Raw genomic sequence first — 22,520 nt, forward strand, 5'->3', positions numbered from 1 at the left:
ATTTGCCATGCATGGCAATCCATGAAGGGAAGAAGAGGATCCTGATTGTTGAGGGTTCCAATCCTTATATACCACTTTAGCCACTTGGGCTAGGGTTAACCAAGTACCTGTGTTGGATGTTCTCAACATGTGTTGTGGACATTGTGTCTGATACTGGTGCTGGGTTATGGTGCTCTTAAAACCCTGGTGTTGCTGCAGTGTCCTTGTTTGACACTGTAGTGAGTCATCCTCGTTCAGCTCCAGTGTAGGTGGGGGCAGTGGGAATTGAAATTTTCTTTCTTTATTGTGGATCTTCAAATAAAAATAAAATAACGAAAAAACAGACCATATCTTAAAGATTCTGAATAGCATTCTTCAACTTATTCAGCACCTGTACCTCATTTTACAATATCACATTCTTTATCAGACAGATACTTAGGACAGATATTTCCCATTTTTATTCAGAAGGGACTAGATAGAGAGACCTACTGGCTCTCCTCAGTCAGTCAGAAAGCTATGTTTTGGGGGAATCTTGGTTGAAACATCCACTCCAAAAAACAGTGAACCTCTTGCCTTAAGTGTCCATTGGGATATACCCATTTGAGGTTACTCCCCATGCTAATTTAAATTTGTCACAATAATTTATTGTTGATAGGGATTTAAAGTACATACCCAAGTCAGAAATACTCCCTGGTTTCTCCACCCAAGGAGTTTTTGCAGTGAGGCATATCTCTACTCACAAAGATTAAATTATGATGATGACCAATATCCTAATTTTTACATTTACAGCACGATGTCCCCCTACTGCCAATAAAGCAGATTATCTAAATTGCAAAGGATGGCCACATATTCCGAACCCTCTCAGGTGTGTCCATTGTCAGTGATTCAGTCACTCAAAGATATCATGTTGTGGTTCCTTAACATGTGCTTGTTGCAGTGGCAAGGTCCGTCATGCCTACGAGTGTGAAATGGATCCTAATTGTGTTAAATGTAGTGGCTCTCACCCATCTTACTTTCATTCATGCCCTGGGTAGGTGGAGAAAAAAGAGGTACAGAGTTTGAAAATGGTTCACAACATTTATTACCTCAAAGCTCAAAAGTTACTGTCCACCACTCCATCTCAGATGTATGCTGCTGCACTCCCTTCCACTGCTACAGTGGGAATGTAGACAGATCACTCTGTGTCTTCAAAATAGTCATTTTCAAATTACTTGAAGAATCTTTTGCCCTCCAAGGTTAAGAGAGTTGATGAGTCAACACCTGTCTCTATCTCCCCCCATTCCTTCCAGTAGTTCTCCAGATCCATTTTCTTTGGCACTGGCTTCTGGCATTTCCTTAGGTTCCTCTTCTTCTTTGGCCCTGAAATGCAGAATGATTATTCATATATACCCTCAGCCACTGGAACCTTCATCTATCAACAGAAACCTCCCATACGATCAAGATCACGATCCATGGAAGTCAATAGACCTCTTTCTACTGAAGAGAATAAAGAGAAAAGACATAGTCAAAAACAGAGGGGCTATACACGTAGTTCTTTTCCACATAAATTAAAATTGCCACATCGATACAGTGAAACTGTAGCGTTTTCCATTTTAATTTAGATTATATCAGAGCACTGATTTATTCTTATCATCCTGTGTTTCCTTCCCTACAAGAAACGTTCTTGAAACCTGCCAATATAGTTATTTCTCAGCAGTTTTCTTTATACTGCAATGACAGGTTGTGTGATGGGTGAGTGCATTGAGGTGTTTCACTGCTGGTTGACCAGCACATCTCTGCTCTATCTTTGTCACTCAGTACATCCTTGGATGCTTTTTTGAGTAGTACCATCTTGGTCTGTTCTCTCTACCTGTCTTCTTGTAAAACCTATGATCAGTCAGACTTTCATGCTCTTATTGAACAGTTGCCCTCTTCCTTTTCAATCCTGGAGTATTTTAATGGGCATAATATTTTCTTGGGAGGTGCTGATATTGATGGGAGAGGTTGCTCTGTAGAGAGTATATGCTCCCAGCTCATAACCTATCTTTCTTCAATACTGGTGTTTATACTTACTTTCTTGCAACTAGTCAGTCTTTTACTGTTATTGATCTCCCTATCTGTTCCCCTTCACTTTTTCCTCGCTTTTCTTGGAGAGTTGACAGTGAATAAACAAGGCATTGATCATTTTCTTGTTATTTTGAGAGAGACTGGCCATGGTTAATGCCACCTGACCCTTCTCCCTAGGTGGAAGCTGGACCAGGCCAACTGTGGACCTCTTTCACTGCTTTCTTAGAACTTCATCCTGCTGTCATCTGTAAGCCATCAATAGATGACTGCATGGCAGCAGTAACTGACTTATTGTCCAAACAGCTGCTCCATCTATTCTAAAACCTTGACTTGTTTTCCATTGTATCCTGCCTGCTACTAGACACAGAAGGCTCACAAATGGGCCTGGGATACCCTTTATAGGCATCCCACACTTTCATACCTCATCACTTTTCAGCGGGCTTATGCACATGATTAGCGGGTGAGACATCAGAGCGATGTGGGACAAGATTTGGTAGGTCAGTGAGCAGTATACTTCTGTGGCCCCCTTTTGATCTTGCTCTCCTATGGCCAGGAAGTTGTTGATGACCAGAGCATAACTAATACTTTTGGCAAAAACATTTCTTATGCATCTATCACTTCTGCCTCATCCACCACCACCTTAGCCATCAAGACTCAGGCAGAGTGATTGCCTCTTTCCTTTTGGACAGATCATCTCTATGAGCATCATTGCCCCTTTTTTACTGGTGGAACTCAAGCTTGTTCTTCATTGGTCTGGAAGTACATCAGTTGAACCTGATAATATTCTCTGTGAGATGCTGTGCCATCTCTCCTGCCACTCTTGTTATTCTTTTGGTTGTATTTAATCAGATCTGGCAGAAGAATGATTTTCCTGGTGCTTGGCACCATGCTATTGTCTTCTCTTTCTCTAAGCCTGGGAAAGATTCCCAAGATTACTTCAAATTAGTGTCCAGTTACTTTGATAAGTTACCTCTGTAAGATTTGAGAGGATGGTCAATGATCATCTTGTTTGGTTCCTCAAATCTCACAAATTCTTCTTGCCCATGCAATGTGGGTTTCAAAAACAGTTCTTCACCATGGACCACCTGATGTTACTTGAAATAGGGTCATTCCATGTCAAATCATCCAGGGGGCTGCAGGTGACCCCCACAGAATGCCTTGAAAAAATTCACATTTGTTCATGTACCCATATAATGAAAAATTGCCAAAGATTAGATCAATATCTCTAACAGTTTCTGATTTATGGCCCTGTAAAATTTACATATTTTTATTTTGACGAATTCATTTTTCGGGTAACTTTGGCTGCTTAAAGCTGCAAGAGTAATGATGGTAGAAGGCTGAAATTTGCTACACTGACTGAATCGATCTCACAGAATTCAGCCCCCCATTAGTACAGCGGTAAGTCTATGGATTTACAATGCTAAAATCATGGGTTCAATTCCCCTCGGTGGGCTCAGCAGATAGCTTGATGTGGCTTTGCTATAAGAGAAACACTTCTCACAGAATTCAAAAATGGTCTCCAACCAAGTTTATCTCTCTTAGGATTTGCATAGTAAGGCAGTAAAATCACCTGCAAACCCAAAATTGTAAAAAAACATTGGTTTATGTAATAAGCCATAGCTCTAAGACTTAATATGATGCAAAGCTGATTTTTTTTTCTCAAATTTCCTATAACATATCAGTTGATAAATCAGCAATTGTTGTGATTAAAAGTCTGTTAGATCTCCTGTAACAAAATTTAGCTGCATACAACTTTTTATGATATAGCTAAAAATAGCCCTACTTCAGGCCACAGTTTGACCATGTCACCAGTTATTCAGCCTTTTCAGATTTTTACCATATATTCTTACATCTTTGAATATGATCTACAAGAAAAATCAGGATGGTGTTCAACATACTTTTTAAGTTATATTTTTTAAGGTATCCTCTGACCATACGTTTTTTATTTTAAAAAAATTCAGTTCAGGTGTGTTACTGTGTGCAAATATATACACAAAGCTTGTCTTAAAGCTATGGCTTATTAAATAAACCAATGTTTTATACGATTTTGGGTTTTCAGGTGATTTTACAGCCTCACTGTGAAAATCTTAAGAGAGGTAAACTTGGTTTGAGACCATTTTTGAATTCTGTGAGATCAATTCAGTCAGTGTAGCAAATTTCAGCCATTACTCTTGTAGCTTTAAGTAGCCAAAGTTGCCCTAAAATGAGTTTGCCAAAAATAAAAAAAAAATTATTAAATTTTACAAGGCTGTAAATCAGAAACTATTAGAGTTCTTGATCTAATCTTTGGCACATGTGAATTTTTTTCAAGGCATTCTGAAGGGGTCACCTGGAAAATTTTCCAAAATCTGGATGATTTGACATGGAATGACCCAACATCAATCAGAAAGCCTTTCTCAAGTGATAACATCTTGTTTCTGTAATTTTTTTACCTTGAGAAATCTAATGATCCTACATGGAGTAATGGTATCTTCTGAGAATTCCATTCATATGGGTTGCATGGTCATTTACTCAATTTTATTAAACATTTTTAATGGACGGGCAATTCCAAGTCCATCTGAGTTCGACACATTTTTGTTCTTTCTCACAGAAACTTCGAATCTCACATGGCTGAGTCTTGAGTGTCACACTTTTCATTATAAATACTTATGCCATCAGATGACAACTCCACCCATATAGTTGCAAATGGTTTTTATGTTGATGACTTCCACATCTCATGTCAGTCATCGAGCATGATATTTATTGAGAGGCAGCTACAGACTACCCTCAGTTGTTTATTGAAGTGGACGACAGCAAATGGTTTTACCTTTTTTTGCTCTAAAACCATTGCATGCACTTCTATCACCAGCAGAGTATTCACCCCAATCCTGAGCTCCATCTCGGAAAAGTTGTGCTTCCTGTGGTCCCCAAGGCAATGTTTTAGGGGCTAATATTTGACTTCAAGCTAAACTCCATTCTGCACATCAAATGCACAAGGGCACTGAGCATCCTCCATGTCCTCTCTTCCACCTCTTGGGGAGTAGATTGATGTTCTATGCTTTCATTCAGTGGAAACTTGACAATGGGTCTCTGGTCTATGGCTCTGTCAGGATTTTAGACTTGAAGATGTTGGATTGTGTTCACCATCAGGGTCTTTGGCTCTGCAAAAAGGCTTTCTGCACTTCCTCAGTCCAGAGTTTGTACACTGAGTTTCATGAACTTCCTCTACACCTCTACTGTTTCCAAATGTCTTTACTGTATGCTTCAAAACTTGAGTCCTTACCACAGCATCCCACTTGGGGTTGTGTTTTCCTTCCTCAGTGACCCATGCATTTGCAGAACAGATGGTCTGCCATTGTTCCTTTTGGGCTTTGTATCCAGGCACAGTTGAATGAATTGGTCTGTCCTAAGATGAAATTGCTGTATTTATTGGTCAGTCAATCCCACTGCAGCTTATTACCATCACCAAGAAGAAAGTGGATACTCCCAATTGGAAGTACGATCATTTTCCATTTGCCAAAGATCTTTTGAACAATCTTTCTATTCCAATTTATACAAATGGTTCGAAATCAGGTGACTTCTGTGGGTTCTGCCATGATTTGTTGTGATTCAGTGATTACACAAACAATTCTCCCTGCAGTTTCTGTGTTCACTGCCAAGTTGTACACTATTTCTAATTCCCTGGATCACATAGAAGCCATGCAGTACATTAACTGTACTATTTATACCAAATTGCGTTGCACTCTACTGGCCCTGGAATTACCTCATGTTAGTTCTCATCCTGTTCTCATTGATATTCAAAAATGGTTGATCCATTTCTTTTTATCGTCTACTTCTATCCAGTTTTTCTGGATACCAAGTCATGTTGGTATTTGCAGTAACAAGCTTGCTGACACTGCAGCTAAGTCTGTCTGCTCTGACACTATCACTGCTGTACTTGTTCAATACATGGACTGTGGTCCTGTATTCAAGACTCAGTTCTACGACAGTTCGGAGTTGAGTTGGAGTGAGCAATGTGATAACAAGCTTTTCCAGGTCAAACCTTCTGTTGCTTTTTAGCAATCTTTCTTCCATAAGGATTGGAAAGAGGAAGTTGTCCTGGGTAGGCTACCCATTGGTCAGAGTTTTTTTTTTAACTCATAACTTTCTTTTCTCTGGAACTGATGTACCAGTGTGTGGTCTGTGTGCTGCTCAATTCACAATAGCTCGCATTTTACTGTTGTGTCATCTTTATTACTGCGAGCAACAGCAGTATTTTAGATATTGTTTTTACATTGGTTTACCTATGATGTTGGACAGTGCCATTGGCAATAGTGACACTGTCCACCTTACTTATGTCTTCAAATATTTAAAGGTCATTGGCTTTTTTAACTCTATACAAGTTTTTACCAGCTGTTTAAAGTTTATTTATTTTCACATTGATTCATTTTTTATATTTTATAACGATTTTACTCTATTTTATTTCTCATTGGTTGTTTGGTGCAGATAGCCTGGTAACTTTACACCAATAGGCACCAAACAACCAACCACCTACCACTAGAAGAGCATTAACTTCTAGTTGGTGTACAGTATTTAGAAGGAAGATCCAGTGCTTTATGGATTATTATTAGATTCAAATTAGCAAAAGTTGAAGTATATTCAGGGGACTAAAAGGACAAAGAATCTGTTAGTGCTTTCTTTAGTAAAGTACATTTATTTTGAGTTTGTTTTTTTTCATAGTATCTGTTTCTTAACTTGAATAAGTTGTTTTTATTGCAAAAATTTTGTTGTTATTGCCAGAACAATTTGTACAACTGTTGCTGCATTTTTTTTATAAAATTTAATAAAACGTAATTTAATTTTCATATATAGTTCGTGATATTTTATAATCACTAAATTACTTATCAAAAATTGACAGATTCTGGAATTTTTGTCCATTGCCTCTGTGAACCATTGATTAAGTTATTTGTATCAAGTTGTTGTTATTCTTAAAAGGCCATAACATCTCAAACATCTTCAATATTTGAAGTAAAAAAAAAAATACCAGAAGCAGTTTTTGTTTCATATTGCTTTTTTAATTGCTGCTATGCATGCTCAAGTGAGCTTATTTTGTACATTAAAGATCATAATTACTACAATAATTAACAATTTTGATAACACAGAGTACAGTCAAATTTATTTGATTTCAATATGTGATATTAATTTCAAACACTTTAAGTCAATTCACTGCCCACATTATAAAAGATACTTGATAGCTGTTGATGTCAAAATGTTTTTCACTTTTTGATACCTTCTTCTCACTCAGGGGAAGTGAGGATACATGAACACTGAACGGACAAGAAGCATGTACTGCTTTTTTTGGTTGTGTATGATCTAAAATAATTACATGCCCCAGTGTTGATTTTTATGCTGTGTACCACATATTAGTTACAGAAATATAAGAACAATGCATTATTTTTAGTGTAATCAAACATATACTTTAAAAAAGAAATTAAAGAATATTATGCAAATATTTCACATTTTTGCTGTAATATTTTCTTATTGCATGTTAAATTAGTTTGCCAGAACCATGGGTATATTTTTATATACATATTATAATATTTCTGGAAAGTTAAGATAGTTAACACAAAATTATCCAAACTTAAATTATGTATTAAAATGAAATTAGACAAGTCTGTGTAATCTTAGATTTGAGAGTTATTCATTTTTGAAGCTTAATTAAAGTGTATTTACTGGTAGTTAGGAGGTATTAAATAACAAGTATCATTAAGCATAGTAGTTAGTGCTTAGTATGTAGAAATTGGCCAAGAAAAAAAACTAGATGCTACATTCACTCTCTTACTCTGTGATGTTTACAAATACCTGCTAAAATTGAGTGATAGCCTTATTTGAGCACCTGATTGCCATTATGGACTGTATTACAGTCTGTATAACAGTAACATTATTCTGTTCTTCTACCAAGCCTAATTTTGTTGGGGAATAATAAAAAGAAAATAAAAACTACTGCTTAGCAGTGAGTTTAGTTCATAATAATATTTTTCCCTTTTTCATAAATAAGTTTCATTTGTTATTTCAATTTTTATTATATAATAACCATTTGTGACTTTTCATTAAACAAACATGATATCTGACAAAACAAGTTCAGTATAAATAAATAAAGAATAATCTAAAATAATATTAATGGTATCAAGGAGATCAAGTATTTATGCAACTTACAGATCTGAGTATGTTATTGATGTCTAAATTTAACTCTTTTAGCACTGGCTCCATCCTGTTATAGGTTTAGTAATTAAGTTGTTTTGACTTAAGTATGAAATTCTGGGCAGACTAAAGACACAATCTAACTGTTGAAAATCTTGATTCAAAAGAATATTATGACCCCCTAACACATTAAAATGGCTGAGAAAAACCACTTTGGGGACATTGTGAGTTTTTGATTAGTTATTCACAGGTAAATGTATATAGGGGACTGCTTCCAAAAATGGAAAGAGACGAGCAGGACCACCGTGTTTGACTCAGTACATCAGCAGCATCTCAGCAAAAAGAAAATAAAAAGGTTCTTATTATATATTCTAGCTTGTCCATATCAGTAATTTGAGTTCCTAATTCATATGAAACTTAGATTTAGTTTTTGACAAAACAAAATCTAACATGAACCAGTGCTGCATTCAACACACCATGTGACACACAAAAATTGACATTTAACTATTTTAAATATTTACTTTTAAATTAAATATTGAATAATGTGTAATACTAAAATCTGAATTTTAAGTTTGATACCAAACATATTGTCATAAATTCATAAAATAATAATTGAATAAAATTGTGAATGTGAGTCACCAAATATGATGACATGGCTCTTGACCTATGACCCATCTGGAACGGGTTAAAAACACCAGTGTTTTAATTCTCAAAACAATACATTATATAGCAGTCTACTTTTCATCAAATTTTGAGTTGAGCTGGGCCTGGCAGCTGTGTATGTATGGTATCATACTTCACAGCCTGAAATTTGAAGATGTCCTTTCTATTAATCAACATGGCTCTAGAATGTGGTGTAGTTGATTGCATGCACACACAATAAATTGGGATGAAGTTGGAAGGTATGGGTTTTGTAAATATTCCTTTAATGTTGATCAGGTAAACTTGTACTGCCTAGAGGAACCATTCCAGCTTTACTGGCCCCAAATTTAATTCAGAAGTAATAAATTTGATACAATATTAACAATATGCATTACCATTATATTATAAAAATAACACAAATGTTCACTTATCAGTGCACTTTAGTTAATTTATTTAAAAAAGGGAAAACACAAGTCAGAAAAGAAAAAAACTGAAAAATTTAAGTATGATTTAGGAATGGCAATGCCAGAAAGTAGAGAAACAAGGTAAGGATGAAAAACAAAACTATGCATAAATCTATACATAAGTAGTCTGTAAGTACTCAGTCAGTCTTACCACCTTGTAGTTATTAGTCATTATACAACTGTATAGCACTATTTAATTTAAAGGCTTTTATTCAAACCTGAATCCATACAAATGACAGAAATTCAACGTTTTGTTGTATATAAAAGTTGTTCTTGGAAATATTTGGTCACTTGTTATTTTTATATGGTTTTGTGTATTCCTCTCTACCTTGTTTTCTACTTTTTGGCACTGCCATTCTCACATCATACTTAATTGTTGCAAAATTGTTTATTACTTTTTAGTATATTTGCCTTTGTACAAAACATTTCTGTAGTAATTACAAACTTTTAAATATATATGTTCATTTTGTGTACATTTTTTTAATTTAAGACATTTTAATGTCTTATTATAGAAATAACCAGCTGAATAACCTTCCACTGGAATTGTCAACACTCACTTTGTTAAAAGAAGTGAATTTATGCAATAATAGGTAAGCTTATGTGTTTTAGCTGTGTAAGAGAAACATGTTGTAGCCAGACTCCCAAAACAGGAAGAAGCCACTTTTCTCTTCAATTCTAATAAGGAAAGATTTTTGAAAATAGGGGTACCTCACATTCATTTTATCAAATGCATTCACAACATGAGAAAAAAACAGTTTGGTAAAGAAAATGTTATTTATTTAGTCTAATTATTTTCATTAAGTGTGTATGTGTGCTCATATACTCATGCATTTGGAAGTATTAAATAATGATGATTGTATTGTGTTTTTTTATATTTAAAACTGTATCATCAGGATCTAAGAAAAACCATTATATTCATGTATTTATTTTTTGTATTGTAAATTAGTAAAATAATTTGCTTTCATTCAAAATAGTATAAAGGTATTTCCTAATTTGATTGGTATCTTTATGTACTCTTTATGGGGATATCAGAATGCATGTGCTGGTTGTCTTATGCTTACATTATGCATGTGCTGGTTGTCTCATGCTTACATTATACATGTGTAATTTGGAGAATATGGATAAACATACAATGTTTTGGTGATTTGATTGGATTATGTCAAGGCTTTATAAACAAAATGTTGGATAGTACTGAATGTCCATTTAGACATAGTTCTGAAAAATGAAGGCAACTTAAATTTTGCCAAAGGGTAAAGTAAATAACAAAATAAGGCTTTTAATGCAGAGTTTGTCCAGATGAGTGGCTTCTGATATTGTATAACTTAATCATTATTAGTAACAATTGAGACTTGTTCATACAACAAATCACAGCTATAAATATACTAGAGATGAAACTTTTATTTCAAAGAAGATTAAGATACTGCTTATATAAAAATTAAATAGTTGGAAATGTTAAGACTTATAGTGCAATAAATAAATAAAAATTTACAAAAGCTGAGCTAATTTATGTAGATTTTAACCAATATATAATTATAAGTTTAATTAAGGAAATATACTTTATATTATTGTTTTCGGTTTACTATAGCATTGAATTTTGAAACTTCAAGAATACCTAATGTGAAATTTCATTCAAGTCAAGCAGACTTACCCCTGAAATGCAGAAAGCTTTCCCTTTTTGAGTGTGATCTCATACTATGAATAAAATGCCACAATATTTCTAACTATCCTTTACACATTATAGATAATGCAATACTGTTATATAATTCTCCCATCTTCAACATGACTTACTGTGTAAACTTCAGGGGATCTTACACGAGCTCTGCTATCCCATCATATTTAAATTATTTTGTTGACTTTTGTACTGTTAACTTTCTTTCTAATGTAACTTTTTCCACCACTACCAGATTTTTTATAAAATAGGTAGAGGCATTATAAGCATGCAGAGTAACCTTGTTAACCACATTACCAGTCTTAATTGTTCAACATATTTGTGCTATTGTATACTGGTATACCTGGTTGGTATCACAGTCATATGGATGCTAAATTTCTTTAACATTTATCTTTTGTTTTTAATGAAGGTCAGTTTTTTGCTTTGATGTAACCACCTTCATATATTGCAGGCCTTGCTTTGTCTGCCACAGTGCTAGCCATTTATAGCCTAGAATGGCTGGTATGAGTATTAACACTTTTATTGATAAGCAGAGAGCAATGTTTCAACCTTCCTAGGTGATCTTCGTGTTAACAGAGAGAGAGTTTGCAACAGTTGCATTTCATTTTTATTTCAAGTGGGTTTCTCATCATCAAGAAGTGCTAGCCCTAATCCTAATGACACTGGCCTGATTTTGTTTTTCTCAGTTAGGCACAATATTGAACATAAAACATATTTCCATTACACCTGAGAGTATTTATACCAGGTGAGATAATTCAGTTCTTGTATCTTTTTAGATGATTTATGTATTTTCACTTGATAAGCTTCCCTTGACTTGTACTACCCTCTATATGCACAATTTTCTCTTCCCATCTGCTTTGAGGTTTCCACCTAGCATTATGGATTTACATGTGGTGTAGATGCATTGTAGCATGAAATTGAGTATGCAACAACCCTCCACCAATAGGAGTGTGACACACTCTACTAGCACAGCTGACTCCTTCTATACTGTTGAATATAAACATCACATCTTGATTTCCAACTCATGCATATTGACATAGTTTTTATCATTCAAGAACTTTTAGTCGTTTTTCAATCGAAGTATCTACAATGACATTGTTTCACAAATGTCAGTAACTTTCATTTTGGTAATGGTTTGTTGGTTGTTTTAGTCTTTTATGGCACAAAGCAGCTAGGCTATCTGCACCAAACATCTGGTAAAAAGGTAAAAATAAAGTAAATGTAGTAAATTTCATGAAAGTAAATGAAGGTAAAACAGCATTGAAAAACATAAATAGCATAAAACCAATGTTAACATCTAGTTTACAATGTTAAGAGAAAAACCACAGTAAGAAAAGTTGTAAAAGACTTTCTGTAGCATAATGGTAATTTTTATAACCCATCAGGAAGACTAACAGGTAAGTACAAGAACCACCATCAGTCACCTGAAGTTGGCCTTTCCACTCCTGGTTCCAGGTTATGTGTCATTATAGCCATTTTCGAAAAGTAAAGTAATAAAAGTTTTAAAAGACATGCAGCAAAATTGTAATAATAACTCGCCAAGACAAACCTTGGGTCCGAACAGTGTTAAAATGGTGCCATCGTTGAGAGTCGTAAAGAAGACAAGAAAGTAAAATGTGGCTTATAGTGATCTGAGTGTTACACAAACTACACACTGGTGTATCAGTTCCAGATAAAAGAAAATGATGAGTTAAAAACTGTGACCAATGCATAGTCTAGTTAGAACAACTTCCTCCTTCCAATCCTTATGGAAGCAAGATGGCCAAAGTCCAGTATAGGGTTTTATTTGGAAGAGCTTGTTTTCACGTTGCTCACTCCAAGTCGACTGCCAGCTGGCACGAAGCCAAGCCTTGAATACAGGACCATCGTCCATGTATGGAATAGGCACAGTGGTGATAATGCCAGAGCAGATAAATTTAGTTGCCATGTCTGCAAGCTCATTCTTGCAAATACCAACGTGGCTGGTATCCAGAAAAACTAGATAGAATTAGATGTTAATGAGAAATGGGCTAGTTGGTTTTGAATATCAGCGAGAACAGGGTGTGAACTAATGTGAAGCAATTCCAGGGCTAGTAGAGAACTAAGCGAGTCAGTATAAATAGTGCAGTTGCAGTACTGCTTCGCTTCAATATAATCCAGGGCAAGACAAATGGCATACAGTTCAGCACTGAACACAGAAGCTGTAGAGAGGATTCTGCGTGCAACCACTGAACTGCAACAAACCATCGTAGAGCCCACAGATTCACCTGATTTGGAACCATCCGTATAAATTTGAATGGAAAGATTGTTCGAAAGATATTCAGTAAATAAAAGACGGTACTTCCAATTGGGAGTATCTGCTATTCTCAGATGACTTAAAGAAAGGTCACATTTGGGGACTGTAATAAGCCATGGTGGGATGGGCTGACCAGTGGATTCTGCAATATTATCCAAGAAAAGACCCAATTCATCCAATTATGTCTGGACGCGGGGGCCAAAAGGAGCAATGGCAGATTGTGTGTTCTGAAAAAGTATGGCCCACCAAGGAAGGAAAACACAACCCCAGATGGGATGCTTTGGTAAGGAACAAAGTTTCGAAGAATATAGTAAAGATAGTTGCAAATGGTAAAGGTGCAAAGAATGTTCATGAGATTCTATGTACAAGCTTTGAACTCTGGAGGTGCAGAAAGCTCCAGTGCAGAGTCGAAGTCCTTGATGATGAATGGGGTCCAGCAACTTTAAGGCCGAGGGTCTGGCAAAGCCATAGACCAGTGATTCATAGTTGAGTATCAATTGAATAAGTGCATGATATATCTTTAACGTAGAACATCGGATCCACTCCCCAACTGGTGGTAGAGAGGACACGGAGGATATTCAATGCTCTTGTGCATTTGATCCGTAGCTGCTTAATGTGTGGTATAAAGGTCAGCTTACGGTCAAAGATAATTATCGCCTAAGAACTTGGTCTCAGAGACCACAGGCAGCAAAACGTCACCAATACGGAGTTCAGAATCAGGGTGAATACCCCGTTGGTGGCAAAAGGGCATGCAAATGCTTTTAGAGAGAGAGAGAAATTAAAGCCATTTGTCGTGGCCCACTTCAGTACACGATCGAGGGCAGTTTGTAGTTGCCGCTCAATATACCTCATGTTCGATGATTGAATGAGATGTGAAAGTCATTGACATGAAGCCCGTTTGCAACAGTGAGAGGGAGTTGTTCAGTAATGGCATTAATTTTTATACTGAAAAGTGTGACACTCAAAACACAGCCCTAAGGAACTCCAAGTTCCTGTAGAAAAATACGGGAAAGTGTCGAACCAACATGAACTTGGAATTTCCTGTCCATTAAAAAATGTTTAATAAAAATGGGTAAATGGCCACTAACCCATATATATGGAGGTCTTGCAAAATGCCATACCTCCATGTCATGTCATAAGCCTTCTCAGTGTTAAAGAATCTTGATACAAGATATTGTCATTTGAGTAAGGCTTTTCTGATTGATGTTTCAAGTCAAATTAGGTGGTTTTTAGTAGAGTGCTGTCATTGGAACCCGCACTGGGTGGGCGAGAGGAGGTTGTTTGATTCGAGGAACCAAACAAGACGAGCATTAATCATTCTCTCTAAGGTCTCACAAAGACAGCTCATCAAAGCAATTGGACAGTAGTTTGAAGGAATCTTGGGATCTTTCCCAAGGTAGTAGGAAAAACATTCTCCTGCCAGATCTGGTTAAAAACAATTAGAAGAATGTCAAGAGAGGCAGGAGATAAATGGTGCAGCATGTCATAGTGTACACCATCTTGTCCAACAGATGTACTGCCAGACTGATGAAGGGCCAATTTCAGTTCCACCAGTGTAAAGGGACGATTATAGTCATAGAAACAGTCAGTTTGAAAGGAAAGAGGTGAACGCTCTGCCCGAGTCTTGATGGCCAAGAAGGTGGAGGAACAAGCAGAAGTGCTAGATACCTGGCAAAAGCTTTCACCTAGAGTATCAGCGATGCTCTGGACATCAGCTACTTCTTGGCCATCAGAGAGTAAGATCTAGAGGAGGACACAATTGTAGTGCCCACTGACTTTTCAAACCCTGTCCCATATGTCCTTGGAACTGGTGGTAGAAGATATGCCAGTTCTGAACTTAATCCAAGATTCCTTCTGGCTTTGATGTCTTACCCACCTAGCATGTGATGCAGTTTGAAAGTGTGGGATATCTATGGAAAGTATCCCAGGCCCGTTTTTGAGCCTTCCGTGCCAGGTGGCAGGCAGGATTCCATCACAGACAAGGATATAGTGGAAAACGTGTGGAGGTTTTAGGAATACATCGAACAGCTGCTTGTATAATACAGTCAGTTACTGGTGCCACACAGTCGTCTATTGATGGCTGACAGACAATGGCAGGATCAAGTTCTGCAAGAGCAGTGAAAGTGGACCAGTCTGCCTGATCCAGCTTCCACCGGGGCACACGGGTATGGTGGCATCAACCACGGCCAGTCTCTCTCAAAAGTATAGGAAAATTATTACTGCCTTGTGGATTATTGTCAATGAAACCGAGAAATCAATAGCAGTAAAGGACTGACTAGGTGCATGAAAATAAGTGAAGAACCAATATTGAAAAGAGAAAGGTTGTGATCATAGAGCATATGCTCTACAGAGTTGACCCTTCCTATCAATAACAGCACTTTCCCAGAGGTGATGACTTTTTTGTGGGAGGTAGTGGAGTCTTTCATGCAACTTGAGTCTTCTTTCATACTTGACATACCATCTTATGTTTTATGTTCATGGCAGAAAATATTTTGCACATTTTTTTCCTATCTACTTTTGCTTCATCCTATATCGATATTGTTTTGATTCTACCACAGCCTTTTCTCATGATTTTAAGAATGAGTTTCTCAGGCATGAGTTTTGCATATTAAATTATTTTTACCAATATTTTGGGCATGCATGCCTCATTCTCAGTCCATTGTTACCTCATTTGACTAGGTATGATTTTGTGCAGTATTGCTTTTCTTTTACTCCTAAACTGTGTAATATTTTCTTCAGATGTGGGGGTCAGATCCTCTGTCTTTTGCTAATCTTTCTTATGATTAGTTTTTCCTACGTTTATCTTATGTACACTGCCATTTATTCTTTTCTTCACTTCATTAAAAGTCTTGGAAAATTGTAGAAGCAACTTTTAAAACATGGAAAGATTTTGAATAAATAAGAATATACCCCAGGGTTTTGGAAGAGTCATGGAAAATGAAAAACATTTTCTCCTGTCAGTATTATAAGTCATTGTTTTCCATATTTTTTTTATTTGATGATTACATCCTATAACAGCACTCTTTTGAGTGAACCCTTTATGTTCTTTCTTAGTGATGCTCATGTGCATTCATAAATAGTCATTTGAAGGATAAGTATAAGGAAGTTCTCATTATGGGAGCACATCACCAAGAATCTTGTTTCTCTCTAGTAGAGAGAAAAATATATACACATGGCTTGTTTTGTATTTCTTCTGTATATCAAATCACATTTGTATCAAAAGCTTGGAAAAGATACAGATTTTATGCTTTAATACAATGAAGCTTTAAATGGTAAAATCCAAATAGACCAAGTTGATATGTATCTTTTATAATTTGGCTAAAAAAACAATTGTGATGATTAGATTACTCGATTCTGCACTTCTCAGCCACACACAAGCTAATGATCTTGTAAACCATCTCTTACAGCTGACAAAAGAGCTTAATCCTAGTAATCTTTTGCAAATAGGGATGGATGGTCCAAATATTAATTGGTTGTTTTGTGAGAAATTAGAATCAGAGCTAAAAATACAAATTTGGACCATCTTTAATCAACATATTGTCTTGTGGTCTCCATGGAGTCAATGAGACTCTTCATACTTTTTCCAGTGCCTCTGATTGAGATTTAGAAGCAACACTTTTAATCAGTGTACTGCCTTTTCAAGGAATCTCTATCCAGATGGGGAGACTTTGAGAAAATTATTATCTCCCTCATACATATGCATTGAAGTTTTGTCCTACCTGCTTGGTAGACAATGTAGCAGTTGCACAAAGGGCAGTTGAAATTATTTTGAAATTTCGAACATATATGAAAACAGTTGAAACCAAATCAAATTCTTACACAGTACCAAAAAGTCAAGCATTTAATACTGTGAAATTTACAACAAGTGACATATTTTTCCTAGCAATGTGATCATTTTATATGTTTTGATAGCTGAAGAATCTCACCATTTGTGATAAAATATCAGACTGACCACCTTCTATTGCTTTTTGTCAGCCGGTATCTTGAGTCTGTGATCAGCAGCCTTCTGAGAAGAATTGTAAATCACAGTGTGTTATCCAAAGCAGACACTGTATTTTAATTGTTGAAAACTGATGTAAGCAATACAGAAGATATCAAGTAGACTAAGCATGTTGAGATCTGTTTTGGTATTTGTATTAAAAATGCATTCTGTTTTCTCCTTAAAAATGGCCTAATGTGTGTTTTCAGTATATGTGCTGTCTACTTTTGTCGATTTCAAATATCTCAAAACAGAAGAATAATGTCACTTTATCAATGTGGCTTTTTTTATTTCGAATTGTGAAGCCAAATTTCTGCATTTTTAAGGATTTTAACCTCAAAACCCAAAGCTTGACTGCTCTTTTTTCAAACACATGGGCCAAGCTAGAGATTATGAGTCCTTATGGCATATTTTCAAACATTTTGATACTTGATCATGGCCAAGCAGTCATTGAATAGAAATTTTTTGTGAATCAAGAAGTAATGCTTCAAAATATGATGGATGTCTCCCATGTTGGTCTATTATGATTTTGTGCAATCAGTTGGAAGTATTTTAGAAATTTCTTTAATGAACTAACTGCTTAGTGTAACTGAAAGGGGTAGACAGAAATATAATCAATACCTCAATAAACAGAGGTAGACAGCTGAACTAAATGAGAAGGTATAGAAAAAGACTTATCCTTAATGATATATTGCAAAATGTAAGGCTAAACCACAAAGATTTGAAAAACATATACTATCCTTAATAAAGGCTGCTTATGATTTTGCTAACAAGGCCAAAAACAAGGTAATATGATTAATTTGGCAAACATCTAATAGTTTAAGGAAAACAGCAAATGAAAAGTCTTTAAAATTAAAAATTAAGCATGAAGAAATTGCAAATGTTGTAGAAATGTCAAAAGAATTACTTATTGTCTTATTATTATATTTAATATGTAGTCACACATCTGTATACTTTTGCATAATATATATCAGATAAACAGGTGATGTTGATCTTATGATTTATTCTGTGTTATATTTGTTTTGGAAAATCAGTTTTGAGAGCTTTAAAAACTTTTGAAAATTCCATTGAAATCTGAATCACCAAAAACACTAATTCACCTATTTCTACATTGATGTGTTTATTTTACTCAGAATTTTCATATCTTATTTGCTAGATCTTAAATCTATATGTGGTTGGGGCCTGATGCTCTTATGACCCAATTGCTTTTGCCTTCTTTCCATTATATATGCTTTCTTGTGGTTCCTTTCATCTGCCTGTCAAAATTTGCTGGTATGCTTCTATTGCTGGTATCATATGTTGGGGTCACAGGTCAATGTTATGCCTTATTCTCACATTTTGGTTGTCTCTCAAGTTCTCCTTCTTTACCTCTTCCTCTGTCTTTTGCCTTCCTGCTTTTTCTTCCATCCTTACTTCCACTGCTTAAACTTTGGTGATGTCAGTCTTGGCAGTGACTGTTCTATGGGCTCAGGCTCAGTTTGGCCTATTTCATTGGTTTTGTGGACCTTTGCCCTCCATTTTCAACCAATTGTTAAGTACTGGGATCTCTTTCAAAATGCCTTAACCTTTGTTTTTTTCTTCTTGTCCAAACCCAAATCCAAACTAATATGGCAGGGGTTTAGTTTAGAGAGAGAGAAATCTGAAGAATTTTCTCTCCAACTGGGGTGATCAGGAACGTTGTGGTTCCTCTTCATCCCCTTTCGTGAAAGATTATTGAAATTAGCAGGTGGTTTTTGCTTTTCTTTTATTTTGACTATTTTTAGGTGAAGGAGTGAGGTTGGTCATAATATTGATGAGTGTGACAAAGGTAGCACCGGAGAAACCAGCCAGACCAGATCCCGGAAAGCAGATGTCAAAGTAAATATGAACATGAACATAAACGCGAAATTACCCGATTCAGGGCATGTTTGTACAGTATCTCCTATTCCAATTATTTTAAATCCTCCAAGACATCTTGTTTCTTACCAACATTGGTCCTTGGCAGTGTTGATCCTAATGGTTACAATCTCTGCTAAATGGGGTTCTCACTCTTCTCCAAATTTTTCTTCCTATCTATTTGTGGTTCCCAGGGGATTGAGTGTCAGTAGGTAGATGGGTGTCAAATTTTTACACCTTTTATGTCTTAGTCAGTTTATAAGTCTTCCCTCACCTTCTAATGGGGAATTTCTCACCTTATAGTGGTCTTTCCTGCAGGTCTCAGGATAATTAAGGTGGATATCTTGGATGTTTCTTTTCTCATTTGGCTCTGTTCCAACAAGCCTCATACAGCCACCTTTTTCTCCTCCTTTGAAAGGAAGCTGTCTAGTTTGGTTTGTTTATCTTAGAAGAGTCACATCTCACACCAGTTTTGTTTCTCATTCATTTGTCTGCAGGGCCCAACCTTCTACTTTTCTTTTTAGGGACAGGAAACAATTAATTTTCCATGCCATATGTTCTCCTTCCCTACCTATGGAGAAAGTTCTCTCTATTTTGAGGACTTGGGCTTCTGTGGAATCTTCCATCTCCCTGGGTCATCATCACTTGTGACATTTACATTGGATCCCTATTTGTGATCCCTTGTCCTCAAGCATTCTTCATCCTCCTCCCTTACTCAAAGACTTTACCTAATGATTTAATAAAGCTATCCACATAATGAGTATTCCTCTTCCTCTCCTTCTGTTTTGAGATGACACCTCAATAAGATGGAAGACATGTCTTAACTCTTACAGGAACACTGACCATTGGTACCTTGGCATATTGTCCCTAATTTGATATTAAATAATTAAATGACTGTAATAAACAATACAGTTTCTTCCTGAATAAGAATAATTGTTTTTTTACAATTCAAAGTATGGCAACAGAGGTAAATTCAATTGCATATTACAAATGAAAATATGTGAACCTATGTTCACAAACTAGCATTATTTAACTTAAAGTTAAATCATCTTCCACAAAACAAAGTCCTCATATTCTGTGTTGCTGTAAAACAGCTGAAGCTGCTGTGAGTCAGCATGTGTAGGTATGTTGTAATTCTCATCATTATTGTTCTTGTCCTCTTCTTCTCCAGAAGTTAACCCACTTTTCTTAAAAGTATTCAAAATAATTGATACTTTGACAGCATACCGTGCTTTTACAATGCAATGCAAACTTTAGTATCTCTGACCTTCTTTTTCATGCAGTCCCTCCATCATTTATTTCTTCCAACATTTGTGGATCTTCAGTGGGTTATGGAGGATATGTTCATTTTGGATGGCTTATCCCTGTTTGAGACTAGTGAAATACTTCCTGCAAGTTCAATTGATAGTAACCACAGGTTGCTCACTCTAACCTGGTATCTATGTTTAACCCTTAAATGGCAGCCATCATCAATTGATGCTGCTACCTACAACATTCCCACTGTTTAAGGGTTAATGCAGGTTTTTTTCATATTACTGTAAGTAAAATGATTCCTAAAAGTTTCTCAAAGTGCTTTTTTCTTCTAGTATGGGGTATACCAGGGGCAGATTCTTTACAAGAAAATATGGTATAGGTGATGATATATTACAACTATATGTTAAACGGTCAGAAATAACATACTTTAGCCAGGGAAGGTCTGGGAAAATTTGGTGAATTTTGTTCTGCTCAAAGTACAGGAAACATATTTGTAAAAATTAGCACTTGATATATAAATTAGTTGTAATTCTTGAATCCCATTTATGAATCATAATAAATGATCAGTTTTTAATGTACACATTAAACTATGATTTTTTTTATTCAAGACAGATTTTCCTTCACCTGGAATTAATTTATTATCAGAATAGTGGATATTACCAAGTGATATTAGGTTACAAAACCAAAATAATGATTTTCTAACTCATGTTTTCTATATATTTGATAAAAGGGCTATAAAGACTTCAATGAAATGCAAACTGCAAGAAAAGTTGTATAATTTCCAAGAGAATAGATTTTCAAAATTGGTTAGGATGAATTATGTTATAAAAGTTTGTGTCTGAAGTTTATGTTTACAAAGCTTTCAGTCTGTATTTTAATCATATATTTCCTATAACAATAAGAAATTCTATAACTGTTTCATTAAAACTGTAGTTTAGTATTCAGATGTACAATAGCAAGGCAACAATAGAAATTGATGTAAAGCTTCTTAATGTGATATCAGAAAAAAATTATATACTTGCACTATTGAACCACTATCTGAATCAGTAATAGGTATGTTGAGTTATAATTTGTGGGCTTGAAACGTAAGGACAGTGTGAAGTACTATGAAAGTGCAAACATGCAATCAAGAAGTACCAGACCTCACTTTTTGAGCACTAGATTATTGAAACCTTTGTATATGAACACAAGATATTTCCACAATATATATGTGTTTTCATTATAAGGTTTACTATATAAACTATAGTATGTTCACAGCTAAGTTTCTTGCATATGTATCTTTATTCCCTTGTAGATCAGCAGAAAGTTTATGTACTTACAATGGTAAAATACAAGATTTGATTTCCCCTGTTAGACAAAATGTACATAAACTATTGTGTAGCTTTATGCTAAAATAAACAATTTTTTTAAAGATGTGTATGTTCATTGGACTTTGGAACACAACACTTTTTCTTTTCCAAATTTAATAAATTGTTGAAAACTCTTACATTGCTAATAAAATGTAATATCAGCATAGAATTCAGTGACAAATGACTTTATAATTGTGTTTCTGTTGTCAAACTGAACTCATTATTATTCCATATAATAACAGTAAAACAACTTTGATTTGGTGTGACTCAGTTATTAATATCTTACAATTCTTTTATATTACTAGGATACTTTTTCTTGTTCATTTATATAGTAATATACTTTATGCACTGGTTTGAAATCTTTGAATACATGTAAAGTAGTAGTTTTGTTTGGTCCAAATGTAAATAAACTGTATAAATACTAGATTTTCAATTGTACTGATTTCATTAATAAACTTAATTCCTGACATATTGATAAAATGTATTATTTTATTACTTATTAAGTAATTTAAGTTAGAATAATATAAAGTGTTCCAAGATTACTATCTCAGTTTTTTTTTTGTCAGCTAAGCATTGCTGTAATAAGTTTCACACTCGGTGCACCAATCTATATACTCCACCTATACTGGTGCAGCAAGATCTCTCTGCTATTCCCACTCAATCCTCACTTTCTCAGTTGTCCAGCTTTGTTTAGATGCATATTTTTGCAGTGGCTCCCATTTATGATTGTGCTTCTTCGCTTTATCAAATCCTTTTTTTTCTCAACAACTTTATTTTACAGTGTTTGTATTCAGTTGTTTCAACAATTTTTGTGTTTCTTTCTTGTTAC

General features: G+C 35.3%; 1 protein-coding gene across 7 annotated transcripts in view; it reads left to right on the forward strand.

Moving 5' to 3' along the window:
- Positions 1–22,520, forward strand: part of LOC143244877 (leucine-rich repeat-containing protein 40-like) — a 129,921-nt gene that overhangs the window by 85,716 nt on the left and 21,685 nt on the right. For 5 of the 7 annotated variants that reach the window (XM_076490320.1, XM_076490319.1, XM_076490324.1 and 2 more), the window contains one exon: positions 9,803–9,880. In XM_076490320.1, the coding sequence (XP_076346435.1) occupies positions 9,803–9,880 (78 nt within the window). Of the gene's footprint in view, positions 1–8,448; positions 8,539–9,802; positions 9,881–22,520 lie in introns of those variants that run through there. The other 2 variants (XM_076490322.1, XM_076490325.1) reach the window with 1 other exon arrangement.

This window comes from Tachypleus tridentatus, chromosome 2 (assembly GCF_004210375.1).
Source record: "Tachypleus tridentatus isolate NWPU-2018 chromosome 2, ASM421037v1, whole genome shotgun sequence".
NCBI lineage: Eukaryota > Metazoa > Arthropoda > Merostomata > Xiphosura > Limulidae > Tachypleus > Tachypleus tridentatus.